Raw genomic sequence first — 13,661 nt, 5'->3', positions numbered from 1 at the left:
ATCTCTACTCTTTGCGGTCTACAATCTACAAGGGAAACGAAAAACTAAACTAGAGAATTGCATAAAAACCCATGAATTCCATAATGCGGCACATCTCCACGACCTTTGCATCCATATCACTGCCTTTGCGCGCACGATAAAACCGATCCAATCCTGATACAAGATGGCAGGAGAAAAGGTCCTAGGTTCCACAGATCTAGGTCGCATATGGTCGAGAGATCAAGCCCTCAAAACTTCATCCAGCGTAAACTCTCGAACTTGGTAAAAGTTATTCTCTCCACCGTTAGAATTCTTTCATTTCCCTATTTTTTTGGAAGATTTCTGGTTAATTTTTGTTCCATCGTTGTTCGTGTGTTTTTTTTTGCTTTTCCGCGTGCAGTTCAACCAGAGGGAATGATCGAGCTCTACATCCAGAACGAATCGGGATCCTGGGGAGAAGGGGGCCGGGGGGCCCAGTGAGAACTCGCCAGACCAGCCTTGGTCTCCTGGCGCTTATCTTCCTCTTCCCTCCACTTCTGGCGTTCAGCCAAGGGCGAGGCAGGCTTCCACCATGAAGAAGCCTCCTCCTCCTCGGATGTAGCGGTGGGTCTGGGAACAATGGGCTTGGGAACAGCGGGCTCGTTTTTTTCGGCAGGCTCCGTGTTCGCATCCTCGGCGTCACTAGGTTCAGCAGCAGCAGATCCTGCTTCGGATTCAACCTCAGCGTCAGAGCCAGCAGCAAAGCCAGCGTCAGAACCAGCGTTAGATGGGTTATCAAAGAACTCCTTATCAGAGTCATCGTCAAATTCCAGCACATCGCCCTCAGGGCGAAAATCTTTGAGGAACTCCGGGACCAGTTGCTTGCATTCGATCAAGATCTTTACAAGATCCTCGGCAATATCCTCATCACGTTCATTGTAGAAAGAGGTGGCGATTCCTTCGTTTCCAATGCGAGCAGTACGTCCTGTAGATGGTAGAAAGACGTGTTAGCAGCAAGATCATCAGGAGCATCGGGAAGAAAGCGATATCAAGCTAGAGCAGAACATACCAATACGGTGAACGTATTCAGTGATGCCCCCGTGCATCGCCCTGGGGAGATCGTAATTCACGACGTGGAGCACATTGATAACATCAAGTCCACGAGCGGAGACGCCGGTAGCAACCATAACTGGACACTTCGCGGACCGGAAGGCACGCCTTTTTTGATGGGTCAGCAAAGAGGCGTAAAGAACCGGAGGGACAAATTACTCACATAGCGTCCTCTCGCTCACGTTGAGTTCTTCCACTGTGAATAGAAGTGGTGGGCATTCCAGAGTTGTAAAGGTAATCATCGACGAAGTCAACCTGCTCCTTGCTGTTGACGAAAATCAAGGTACGAACAGGCGGCATGCTGATCAGAAGATCATAGATTGCGCGCATCTTCTTGTCTTTGTCAACCCAAATAATCTTCAGGTTTCACTTAGCGTTAGCATTGATCTAATGCCTCACAAGTTCCTCGGTTCACATACATCCTGCACAACGTTATGGTGCGAGCTGCCGGCTCGACCAACGCGGAGGCGCACATGGTCCTGGCTGAGATACTGCTTTGCAAGTTTCCGGAAATCCTTGTTGAAGGTGGCGGAGAACATCAAGTAGCGATGATCATCATCCTCGTTCACATCTTGCTCAAGTCAGCAACACCGAAACACTAAAACGTGTAAAGATGATATAAAGAGCGCGCGCCATGGCAAACGCTTTCAATAATTTACCTCCTCCAGACATGATTTTTTTGAACTCTTCCTCCCAGTCAGCTTCCAGCATTTCATCCGCCTCGTCAATCACGGTATATCTGAGAAACCATTAGCATCCAATACCTGCATGAATACGTTCCAAGTGAATCGCAATCATACCGAACGCGGCGGAGCGAAAGAACATGAGTCTGTGCCATAAAATCAAGAAGACGGCCTGGAGTGGCAATCAGAATGTCGCATCCCTTCTGAAGCTCTTCACGTTGAAGGCTAGAAGGAGCACCGCCATAAGCGACACATGGACGCAGCATGGAACGATAGCATAACCGACGCGCATCATCGAAGATTTGAGTTGCCAATTCCCGAGTGGGGCAGACAATTAGAACCAAAGGCTCTGCTCGCACAGCATCCTCTCTTGGGTTGAATCTTTCTGTGGTGTTGGGCCGAGGAGCAGCCAGCTTCCTCGCTTTGCCCATCAACTTGGAAAGAATTGGAATGAGGAAAGCTCCCGTCTTTCCAGAGCCTATGTTTTGTTAGGACAGCTCGTGCCAAACACCATGCTCCACGGCGCATACCAGTTTGGGCCACGGCAATAACATCCAAATTGGCCAGAACAGCTGGAATTGCATATGACTGAACCGCAGTGGGTTGTTCGTACCCGCAGAGACGAACGTTCTCCAGCATGACTGGATGCAAACCAAAGTTTGCCCACTGTGAATCGTCAGACTGAAAAGTTGTTGCTGGCCTCTCGTGCAAACTCACCTCCGTAACCGCCTTGATTTCATTAGGACTCTCGATGTTGACCTTGTAGCTGTTCAGTCTGGGGAAGAAGACCTGTTAGGCATCAAGCTGGTGTCTGATCATCCTCACGTCACTTACTCGTCGAGCTTAGCCCCAGCACGCGCAATCAGTTCACCATGGAAAAGCTGGTCCTCCAATTCAGGGACAGCAGGACCAACATCTCCATATTCGTCCTTCCATTCGTAACGGACGGCAATTCCAGCCCAATCACGATGGTCCTTGCTATTAGCAAGCTCAGCATATTCGAAGGGCACTGGGTCAGTCCAACCCTTTTCGCGAGCAATCTTTTGAGCGGCCTGGGGGTTGGGGCCGACACCAGAAAGAACGCCTCTGACAGGAGGCTCTGCAATGTTGAGATCCTTTCCAGAAGCAACTTCACCGGCTGAGGCCGAGTCAACGGCTGAGGCAGCGCCTGCAGCCGATGCAGCATCAGGCTCATCGTAAGATTCCATGGTCTACTAACCTATTGCAAACCGCAAGTTTCTCGAGGGATTCTATCAAGAGAGACAAAGAGGTAGAGGACCGGGTGGTGTGTGTGGAGAGAGAGAGAGAGAGAGAAAAGGACGAAACGAGAACCTCCAAAACCGAATCAATCTACAAGACAAACACAAAACGCGCGGCGAATGAAGGTAAATCTGTTCGTGCGCACGACTGCCTTGTTTGTCGACACAGAGCCTCAGATACTTTGACTTGACACAGAGTTACTATGGGAACTTCCATTTCAATGGATGTATACCAGAGGTATCTCTCTCAGTTGGGAAGGAGTGATCCATTCATCGACACTATCAACTAGGAATACCTGCATCTCCATACAATCTACTACTTGTGTGGATGTACTTTGGACTTGATAGTGATCTCACCCCGATTGTGACAACCAGTCGTGAATGCATATATGTGCATTTAATATGTGCAACGACATGGATGACCCTATATTTTTCAAAAGTAACCTCGTTGGGGTTATTTTCCTCTGCTTCAGCTATCGTATTCACTATCTATACAGCTGATCTTTTTACAAACATATCCATGCCTACACAGGTTGGTGAATATTGAGATACTTTGTTCTCGGGCACCAAGCACAAAAACAGACCGCTAGTTCTTAACTATGTATACAACTGGGATATCACGATCCCCGCGGACAACATGTCAAAAAGCGATCTACGAAGCCTCGGAACGTTGGCTCCTCGGCTTCCAGAAAAAGAAGTGGATCCGACCCTGTGGCCCGTTCCGGGTAGAAGGAGATATACGCAGTAAGCCTGGGAACGGGCACCTTCTCCATCTTCACCTCTATCTCCTTTACAACATTCATCATGGCCTCCAAAATGGAGGTAGATACCAGTACTCCGCGCAAGCGCCCGAACCGTTTGGAAGCTGCAATCACCAATCCCGGCGCCGTCAAAATCAACGTCACGGGCGCATTCATCGTCGACGACGAACCACGATCCAAGAGTCCCGTCGATGCAGAGGGTGTACACTACGAAAACAAGGACATTCGGCTTCCACATCATACAGGCGTTGTGAGCCATGTGGCTGTCGATGTGAGTTGCTCACGAGAATTTTTTTTTTTAATTTCTCTGCCCCGCACTGCCGTTCCCCCGCAATCTAGGGGCCGCGCAGACAATTTGTTCCCAACACCAGAGGATAGCATGGCTGACAAGGAATTGGAACTTAATAGATTGGCGGAACACTTGCGAAGCTTGTTTATTTCACTCGAGAGCCGGACACTGTGGATAATGGCGGCCGTCTCAATTTCCTGAACTTTGAAACACACCGGATCGATCTGTGCATCAACTTCATTCGACAGCTCAAAGAAGAACACGAGAAGTGCAATGGTTCGACCCGGGAGGGATTGTGTGTGGTAGCTACTGGTGGCGGCGCATACAAATACTACGACCGGCTGAAAGAAGAATTAAGTGTTAATATTCTACGGGAAGAGGAGATGGAATGTCTGATCATTGGTAAGTCATCAACCATGCGCAAGCATGGAGGATTCTGTCTAACATGTAAGAAAAAAAGGATTGGATTTTTTCATTACCGAAATCCCCAACGAAGTCTTCACTTACAGCGATGCCGATGCCGAGCCGATGCAATATGCCGAAGCCCGGCCCGATGTCTACCCTTATCTCCTCGTCAACATAGGATCAGGTGTGTCGATGATAAAAGTCTCCGGTCCGAGGCAATTCGAGCGTGTCGGTGGAACACATCTCGGTGGTGGAACGTTCTGGGGCATTATGTCTTTATTGACGGGCTCCCGGACCTTCGACGACATGCTAGCAATGGCCGACCGTGGAGACAACAGTGCAGTAGATATGCTTGTAGGGGATATCTACGGCATGGACTACACCAAAATTGGATTGAAGAGCACAGCTATTGCCAGTACTTTCGGCAAGGTGCTCCGGTTGAAAAATGATGCCGAGCAAGGGGCTGAGGACGGCGAGGGCTTGATTCGCGGTGATCCTAGTGAAACCAGTGATTCCGGCGAGTCCATTCATGGACGTAAGCCAAATCCGGAAGACATGAGCAGGAGTCTGCTCTACGCTATCAGGTATGTTACATTACACATTACATTTTCATTCTCCGACAGAGTCCGAACTAACCTCGATTAGTAATAACATTGGTCAGATCGCATATCTGCAGTCAGAAAAGCACTCGGTCAAACACATTTATTTCGGTGGCTCATTCATTCGGGGCCACCGGCAAACGATGAACACTCTCTCCTACGCCATCCGCTTTTGGTCCAAGGGCGAGAAGCAAGCGTATTTCCTCCGCCACGAGGGCTACCTAGGCGCTGTCGGTGCTTTCATCCGACGCCAGCCGCAAAACTGGGGTCGCAGAAACAGTGTTGACGACGTGGTCGCACCGCAGGCGGTCCGAAACCTCGTCCAAAATGGCTATGCCCTTCAACCACATGGCAGGCCGTTCAGCGAGCTATAACATTTGACGAGCTAATCAATTCTGACTCTACCCTCCCTCCGCTTTTGAGTCTTGATACCCCTTACAGGCAATCCATGAACTACACATCTTGTGCCGACCCTTTTTTTTTTGTGCACCCACAGTGACTGACTTAATTGACCACCTGTGAAAAGCCTGTGACGATTCCGTCAGGCATTCGTTCATGTCGTACATTTAGCTATCTGAATTTTTCGAGCTTCCTGTTTGATTTTTGAACACGTTCGGTTATCTTAGAAAATTCATCTCATCTTTCCTTGCTGTTGGTTCCGGTTTACTTTTTTTTTTGGCTGTGATTTTGGATGTTCTTTCGAGACATTACTACACAAAGACAGTAGAATTGCTGGACTTTTCTTTGATGATCTCATCTGATACATAGTAGTCTTTTCAACAACATCTTGAGATGGAGGCTTTAGGAAGATCAAAGTTATAGCAGAGCTGAGCTAAATTACTTGAGCAAAGAAACAAGTCGGCGATTAATTTTAATAGTATAGTCTTCCCGAGGTCGAAGCACTCGAAAACTTCCGGTGCTCATTCGAGTTGCTCTACTGCAATCCTCCTTATATCCTTTATCGTGGGCCGAGTATCGAGGCTTGCTCATTGAACCCTCGAGCCGCTTTTTGTCCATCTCGAGGACAAATATGAGTTAGAAGCCTTACTATCATCCGAAGCAGCATCTGAGTTATGGGAAATCGCCCAGTTCCTTCGGATTATCGGACAATTCATTATGCATAGCGAAAAACATCGAAATTATGTCCCAGATTGGAAAATATCAGGTCCGCTCCTGAGATGGGACCCATCCAAAAGTGAAAACTTCCAGAAAATGAAAATAATCATCACTTGACGGAGATAGCTGGCTGACACAGCTTCTCATGTTCCTCATCTAAGGGAAACCCCCGAGCACGGAGACAGCAACTGCACGGCATCCGTTTCGCGGTCCAGTAACTGCGCTCGAGATTTCGCAGCTTCGTATGCCACTTATCTAATTGTTACCCTCGTTTGTTTATATCATCAAGTAGCTCTTTTTTCTTTTTCGCATTGGCTTGTCGGAAATTCTTCGTGTAGGACAGTCTCGCCTCGGTGAATGTCAATGTCAATCATGCTCTGGACATAAGGATAACGATTGATTTGCGTGTTCTGTTTCTAGAATTTGCTCTATTCAGGTTTAAATTTGTAGTACAGACTGAATATTTGAAAATTGTACATGGATGCTAACTCTATAAGACTAGTACCGTTCATCATAATCATGGGCTATGTGGATTGACCGCTACTTGAACGTTGGAACATCCAAGAAAGCATATAGAATCAGCATTCCTATTATACAGCAATGTGAAATATCTTTTTTGGATAAATAGATTTTATATCTCACTTCATTTGAAGGTGGACCATGTAGTTTCAATGGTCTCATTCCAGTTCTCTCAGTTTGCATCTGCCATTGAACTGCCCATGTCAGCAATCCTTTCATACAATGTCGTCTCGTCAACGCGTCTTACATTATAACTTTGTGCATGTCATCTTCCAAGTCCTCAACTCATGATAATGACTCCGGGAAACTTCATTCCAGTTCTTTTTACACCTGATTTGTTACGTCTCTTCTTTGAAAAGCTCTGGAACTGTTACCTAAGCTCGGAATATTATTTGCATTGAACGAAACTTCAACTGCAAGTAGATTGCTTGGAATTGCTGCTTGTTGCGTTTCGTGCATTCCTACTGCTACTTCTTGTCACTTTCTCCCCCCTCACTCGTCTTTCTACCCTTCATTCATCTGTTTTATTCTTGCCCTACGTCTTGTTTATCTTTTTTAATCCTTATTCTCATCAACATGACGGAAGATGTGGGTTATGAAGTTGCGAATCAGCTGGAAAGTCTGACGGCGCAGTCCCCGGCTGTTCAAGATACATCCAATGCATCAGCTTCTCAGAATTCTCTGTTTGATGAACCGGAAGAAGCTGACAAAAGAATCCCGACTTCAAATGAATCAGATCTAACCGACATCGACGATTTGGCTCTGCAAGATGTAACAGATAGTTTCTTTGTGACCCAGTCAGGTTTGGCCGAAATTCCTTTCGTCAATCCCATTGCACCGCGCGTCAGTTACCAAGTCTCTGCGTCGGGCGAAGTGATGATTATTGAAGACACCAAAACTCCCAAACCAAACGCTCCTGCCCCAGTACCGCGGCCGAGTCCTCCTTCTGCATTCTTATCATTTGATCGGCTCGCTCATGGATTACCGCCAAAGGCAGCCTCGTCGCCTACTACAACTTTAACTCCTCCGTCACTCGCAGTAGAGTGCATCGTGGGCCCAAAGCAGCCGATCCCGGCGCAGATCCTCGAGCTTCTTGAGGAGTGGCATGAGGAATCTCCTTACATCGAGCATCCTTCGGCTTTGACTGGCCGTGCTCCATCAACATGGAAAAACTTCCAAACATTCAGTGATGATGGCGATGAATGCGAGCTATCACTCTTCCAAATCTCAGTAAAAGGTCAGGCCCGACGCACCATAACATATCGCATTGTAATCCTTCATGCACAAAATGGACCGGAAGAGCTTGTTGTGTATGGACAACCCCGGCCGAATTTCAGGGGCCTCTTGACGAAGGGTACCAAGGGATTGTATCTTTTAGATTGGATTGAACTCGAGAGAAAAGGGGAAGTTCAGGCTTGCGGGCTAAAATTGTGGAGGACAGACGAGAAGAAGATTTCATTCAGTGCATCCATGTTTGATGACGCACGCAAGTGCACTCGGCTCCCCGGTCCCAACGACATTTTCAACACTCGTCTGCCAAATTCTACTCCAAAAAAGCATACCGACGCAAATGAGGATTACGAGGATGCTGGGTCCATCTCATCTGAGGCCCCCTTTTCTCCCTCAAGATCTAGACGTCAAGCTTCGACAAACAGTTTTGCCACAGCTGAGAATAGAAATAAGGAGAGGGCTGCAACTGCATCACGCCCGTCGTGGTACAAGACCATTTCACCCGTCCCCACTTTTGATAGTCGCGATGAACTCCGTTCTCTTGAGAGTCCTTGGAAGCCGCAAAAGAGACGCCGTAGCACCTGGAGCTCCAACGAGGAAGCATCTGCACCTATGTGCTACAAGCTACTGTCAGACGCATCAGACCAGGTCCGCGTTTTCAAGACAGATGACGCGAAGGTTCTGTTTGAAAAGGCCCGCGAGTTTTACAAGGGCATGGACAAGCGTTCAGGACTACTTTTCACAGTCTCTGGTGTTGAAGGAGTCTGATACATTGGAGAAGGGTGTGTGGACGAATTTGATATCCTCCAGGAGGATGTTCGGAAGTCTTCTTGTTCTGGCGACGAAGATCTTGTTGTGGAGGTGAAGCCTGCAATGGGCTTCTAGATTATGAGGAGATGGCCAACTGGAACTACTTGCTGAGATAGGATGTGCTAAAAGGTCATTGAAGGATGATTTTGATCAAAAATTGCTCCGAATCATTCTTGATGTGGTTCCCCTGGTGGTTGTTGTGGCAATTTAGCCTGTGTATTCTGTGACAAGAGCGTTTCATTCAAACCTGTGAAAGTTCAACATTCACGCTAGTCTTTGTATGTGTACAAAATTCGCAGAAAAAGCAAAAGAAAGGACTTTGTCTGATTATCACCATCTTCGGAATATATGGAAATCCCCGTAAAAATGAGGCGATCCTCAGAGCTAATCATTTCTTGCATCATTCTATCATTTTTCTGATAGTTCGATAGTGCTCTAACTTCTCTATTCCTTTGAGCTGACTGATTAGGGAGATAAATTGTGTGTTTTGAGTTGCTGTTACTGATTTAAGACCTAGAGTTGGAGGACTGGGAGAGGTTACATCTCTTGGGACAGCCCATATACAAGAGGCTTACGTTTTGATAGGTGAGGTATTTAAGACCTAGCTAGACTAGAGATTATAAACTCAAACAGATGATGAATCGAAGAATCCAAAGAAGCGTTTCGAAGCTTTATTTACCACTTGAGAATTGAATTCCAGTGACTCGTCCAACCCGAAGAGCAAGGGCTGATTAGGTCACGTGCGTATGGACAACTGCTGAATCAGCCTCCAAAGACCGCGGGTCGCGCCCTCGTTGACACCAAGTCGTCACATCTACATTACAGATTGGCCTAATTCTCTTCTCACACCATGCCCCGACGCTAGTTCTAGTTGTGCTCGATGACATCCCCTCCATCGCTAGACCCATTCTCTCCCCCGATCCCCGTCAGCACCCATCCCAACCGCGCCTCAGGGTCCAAGTCTCCTGAGCTCGAACGGTCCCTTCCCGACCCCAATCGCTTAGCGCCCGAGGATGCGTACTTCGCACCCTCGCTCTTGCGCGCCCGGTTGGCGCCCAGGAACTACGAGGAAAATCTGCGATCATTGAATGGCGAAAGCAGTGCCCATATTGGGTCTGCTGCAGCGTTGCGGAAGAAGTTGGGCGGTGCTGGACGGCGTCGCAAGCGGAAAGGTGCTTGGAAGAAGTTGCTTTGGGTTAAGCAGTCGTGTATGTCTACGTACGGTCACGGGTTCTATACAGGGCTTGGGGTTGGTGTTGCATTGTTACTGACTGTCGTTCTAGATCCGGATAACTATACCGACACGGAAACGTTTCTCGATCACCTTCAGCGTAATCCTCGGGTGCGACCGTACGATTTTTGGCCTCTGGTGGCTGACTCGACTGTGATCGTCCAGCATGTGTGCTCGGTGGTTATCTTCATTTGCTGTTTCGTTGGCATTGTCCAAGACCGGGTGAGCCCTGTTTTAATTGTCTGCTGGGGAAGCGTCGGGACGGCTGTGGGCTGGATTCTGTGGGATAGTTGGGTCTGGAAGGAGCATGAGGAATCGGTTCAAAGTACAGATGGAATCACTGGAGGTGATGATGTGTCTAGTTCGACTTCGTTTGCTAGCGCTGCCAATACCCCCACCGATGACACACACTGCAACGACGCACAGACGAATGCTATTCATGGCCTTGGGCTGTCCATGTCTGGAAATGAGTCAAAAGAACAATTCGCTTACCGCACTGCGGATTTCAGCGAAAGTCTCGACACAGTCGATCAGTTCACAGCGCAAAGTGGTGTACCGCCCGCTCCAGGCAGCTCCATAATAGGTGGCATTGCGGATCCGTTCATATCGAAAGATACCCACCGCATTTCCATGCTATCACCGCGCAACCGTCAGCGCTTGGCTACTGTCAAGTCAGCCTTCCTTATTTACTCCTGCCTCCTAGGCCTCAGCCCTATCTTGAAATCTCTAACCAAATCCACCGCCAGTGACTCTATCTGGGCGATGAGCTGCTGGCTTTTAATCATGAATATATTCTCTTTCGACTATGGGAGTGGGGAAGGCGCAGGCGCTACCACAATATTCCCTGCTTCTTTGTCCACGAACGCAGCTGTGATGGCCTCAACCGTGCTTGCGTCCCGGCTGCCTTCTACAACCCACGTGTTCAGTCTGATGCTCTTCTCGATGGAAGTATTTGGGTTGTTTCCCATCTTCCGGCGTCAACTGCGACAGAAGTCCTGGACTGGTCATGTGCTTCTGACACTGACCCTTGTGGCCGTTGCTGGTGGCGCTGTTGGTGTCACGCTGAGCGGCGGATGGGCAGCAACCATCATTGGATCTGTCCTAGGAAGCATTATAACCGCGTTTGCGATGGGCGGATGCAGCTGGTGGCTTATCAGCTTGCAAAAGTACAAAAACGTTGTGATCGGCCCCTGGGACCCTGCCCGGCCGATCATCCGGCGCCACTGGAACTAAGCCCCTATCTTTGACTATTGAAATTTTCTTTTTAGCGCCATTGTAATATAGGATGTGGGCGTTTGGATTGATCTTATTGTGGCTTACACTCCTAGACCATACATCACTTTGAAACATCACAGTTTCTAGAGCCTTCCTTCGGCCTTCCTTCGGCATCTCGCCAAGTTTCGCTCGCTCCCCATACTAACACTTGTAGAGTTAGGTCGTGACTATTACCCTTCAGAAATCACTTCCAGCAACCCTGTACAAATAATCCGGTTTTCATCTGTACGATCACTAGGTAAAACTAGGGAGGAATGCGGGTTTAGGTGGGCATGAATGCCCAGATCTGGCATGCCAATCTTGTACAGCGTACACTATGATTCAACTCCCACCATTTACTTGCCAATGAAAAAACCCACTCACATTTGAAATTTCTTTGGGATCCTTGACCCCCAAACTATCGGAACTGTTTCAATTTATGGGGGGAGGGGGGCATTGTCTACTCCAAATCACTTGGCATTCCGCAGTCACTCCTTAGCACCGGATGCCCTCGGCGTCTCGAATCCTTCTGTTCAGGGGGTTTTATGACTGCATAATTTGATGAGACAGCTGAACAGTGATACAACATTCCCAGAAGGAATGGCCCACATGCCCCCGCAGACACAGATCAAGGCACAAGTTCGATAGTCTTGAGACGATCATCCTGGCATGTCTGGTGTTCAGCCGTCTTGCGGAAATTGAATATATACCTGCCCTTCTTCGGTCCCCAATGCATAGCTACAACATACACTTTTCTTTGCTCAGTTTACATTGTTCGCGGCTTGAAGCTGCTTTTCGACTTTTGACGACAGACTGGGTATCTGTTCACACACTCTTTGCTCTGATCCTAGAATCTACCTCTCGACCTGTCTACAAACACAACACGACTGTCGTTTAAAGCTCTCATCATGCTCAAACGTCTTGCACTTGGCCTGCTGGCCGTTCAGTCCGTGGCTGCCACACGCTTTGCCATGTACATTGACGAGTCAGTACAAACAGTGCAGTTGATCAAAATCCCCTAAGCCCACGGCTGATTTTTATTCAAGATACCATCTGACCGATCTCCCGGGTCAGGACAAGACCGAGGGCATTGACTATGCGATCATGGCTTTCGCTGCCTCCAAGCTATTCAACTCGGATTCCCCGGCAGCTTACAAGCCATTCGAGGACCCCGAGACTATGCGCAAGCGATTCAGTCCCGACACCAAACTTATGGTCGCTATCGGTGGCTGGGGTGATACTGCTGGCTTCTCCGAGGGCGCAAAGGACGAGGCTTCGCGCACGCGATATGCCCAGAATGTTGCTGCGATGCTCGACGCAAATGGATTCGACGGCGTCGGTAAGATTCTTTTCAACAATGGATTGCAAATGAATTAAAGAGACAGGTTATTAACCCTTGTCCATAGATATTGACTGGGAGTATCCCGGCGGTAACGGCCAAGACTACAAAGACGTACCTAACTCGAAGAAAGTGGACGAGATCGAAACCTACCCTCTCTTTCTCGAAGCTCTCCGCGAAGCAATCGGCGACAAGGTCCTCTCTATCGCAGTACCAGGTCGCAAGCAGGACTTTCTTGCCTTTACTAAGGAGCAAGGTCCTAAGATCTTCAAGTCGGTCGATATGATCAATGTCATGAGCTACGATTTGACTAACCGCCGTGATAACGTTACCGACCATGCGAGCGGCGTTCAAAACTCTTTGGAAACTATCAACGATTATCTCGCCATTGGAGCTGATCCCGAAAAGCTCAACCTTGGCTTTGCGTTCTACGCTAAATGGTTCACCACCGATCCTAACTCTGATTGCGATGAGAATCCCCTCGGCTGCCATCTTGCTAAGCTCGAGAACGACGATGGAACCGATAATGGCAAGTCTGGTGCCTTGACTTTCGAGGCTAGCAACGCTGCTGCTGCGCCTCAGAATCTGAGGTATAGCACAGATGGAACGTGTGGATTTGGAGCGAATGCCAAGTGCCCTTCAGGACAGTGTTGCAGTGCTTCCGGCTACTGGTAAGCATCATCACCTTCAACTACTTCTGGTGATCTCCGAACTAACTTCCTACAGCGGTACTACCGATGAGTATTGCCAGGCTGGATGTCTTTCGGACTATGGTACCTGCAAAGGTATCTCCATCACCGACTCATGGCGGAAAGCCCAAAAGTACGGCAAGACCGACGAGGAGGGCGGTGGCCAGTACTACTTTGACAGCCAAAACAACATTTTCTGGACATGGGACACCCCCGAGTTAATTGCTCGCAAGTTCGAGGAAATTGTCGAGGCGAAGAAGCTTGGTGGTGTCATGGCTTGGAGCTTGGGAGAGGATACCTATAACTTTGAGCACCTGGAGGCTATCCAGAAGGGTCTTGAGTCTCAGGCCTCCAACGCTGTGTAGTCTCCCAACACTGAGATATAGGGAACTGGAGGCATATACCATTG

The 13,661-nt window shown here is 48.5% G+C and overlaps 5 protein-coding genes across 5 annotated transcripts; 4 read left to right on the top strand and 1 right to left on the bottom strand.

Moving 5' to 3' along the window:
- Positions 1 to 404: 404 nt before the first annotated feature.
- Pdw03_5880 (DEAD/DEAH box RNA helicase, putative) lies at positions 405 to 2,959 on the bottom strand (the record flags this gene model as incomplete). Its single annotated transcript, XM_014682869.1, has 9 exons — positions 405 to 943; positions 1,028 to 1,176; positions 1,232 to 1,425; positions 1,488 to 1,639; positions 1,728 to 1,807; positions 1,869 to 2,229; positions 2,282 to 2,417; positions 2,469 to 2,526; positions 2,586 to 2,959. 9 exons carry the CDS (start codon positions 2,957 to 2,959, stop codon positions 405 to 407), a joined length of 2,043 nt encoding a protein of 680 aa, XP_014538355.1.
- Positions 2,960 to 3,814: 855 nt separating this feature from the next.
- On the top strand, positions 3,815 to 5,438 carry Pdw03_5879 (Pantothenate kinase, putative; the record flags this gene model as incomplete). The annotated part of the gene is made up of 4 exons (XM_014682868.1): positions 3,815 to 4,042; positions 4,180 to 4,462; positions 4,521 to 5,049; positions 5,111 to 5,438. 4 exons carry the CDS (start codon positions 3,815 to 3,817, stop codon positions 5,436 to 5,438), a joined length of 1,368 nt encoding a protein of 455 aa, XP_014538354.1.
- Positions 5,439 to 7,275: 1,837 nt separating this feature from the next.
- Pdw03_5878 (uncharacterized protein) lies at positions 7,276 to 8,697 on the top strand (the record flags this gene model as incomplete). Its single annotated transcript, XM_014682867.1, has 1 exon — positions 7,276 to 8,697. One exon carries the CDS (start codon positions 7,276 to 7,278, stop codon positions 8,695 to 8,697), a length of 1,422 nt encoding a protein of 473 aa, XP_014538353.1.
- A 922-nt stretch (positions 8,698 to 9,619) lies between these two features.
- Positions 9,620 to 11,203, top strand: Pdw03_5877 (Phosphatidylinositol:UDP-GlcNAc transferase PIG-C; the record flags this gene model as incomplete). Its single annotated transcript, XM_066101190.1, has 2 exons — positions 9,620 to 9,947; positions 10,023 to 11,203. 2 exons carry the CDS (start codon positions 9,620 to 9,622, stop codon positions 11,201 to 11,203), a joined length of 1,509 nt encoding a protein of 502 aa, XP_065958130.1.
- A 929-nt stretch (positions 11,204 to 12,132) lies between these two features.
- On the top strand, positions 12,133 to 13,617 carry Pdw03_5876 (Class V chitinase, putative; the record flags this gene model as incomplete). Its single annotated transcript, XM_014682864.1, has 4 exons — positions 12,133 to 12,209; positions 12,271 to 12,563; positions 12,631 to 13,234; positions 13,290 to 13,617. The coding sequence occupies 4 exons, from the start codon at positions 12,133 to 12,135 to the stop codon at positions 13,615 to 13,617; spliced, it is 1,302 nt and encodes a 433-aa protein (XP_014538350.1).
- Between the last annotated feature and the right edge of the window lie 44 nt (positions 13,618 to 13,661).

This window comes from Penicillium digitatum, chromosome 6 (assembly GCF_016767815.1).
Source record: "Penicillium digitatum chromosome 6, complete sequence".
Classification (NCBI taxonomy): Eukaryota; Fungi; Ascomycota; class Eurotiomycetes; order Eurotiales; family Aspergillaceae; genus Penicillium; species Penicillium digitatum.
The sequence above is the reverse complement of the archived record's forward strand: the minus strand, read 5'-3'. Positions and strand labels throughout refer to the sequence as shown.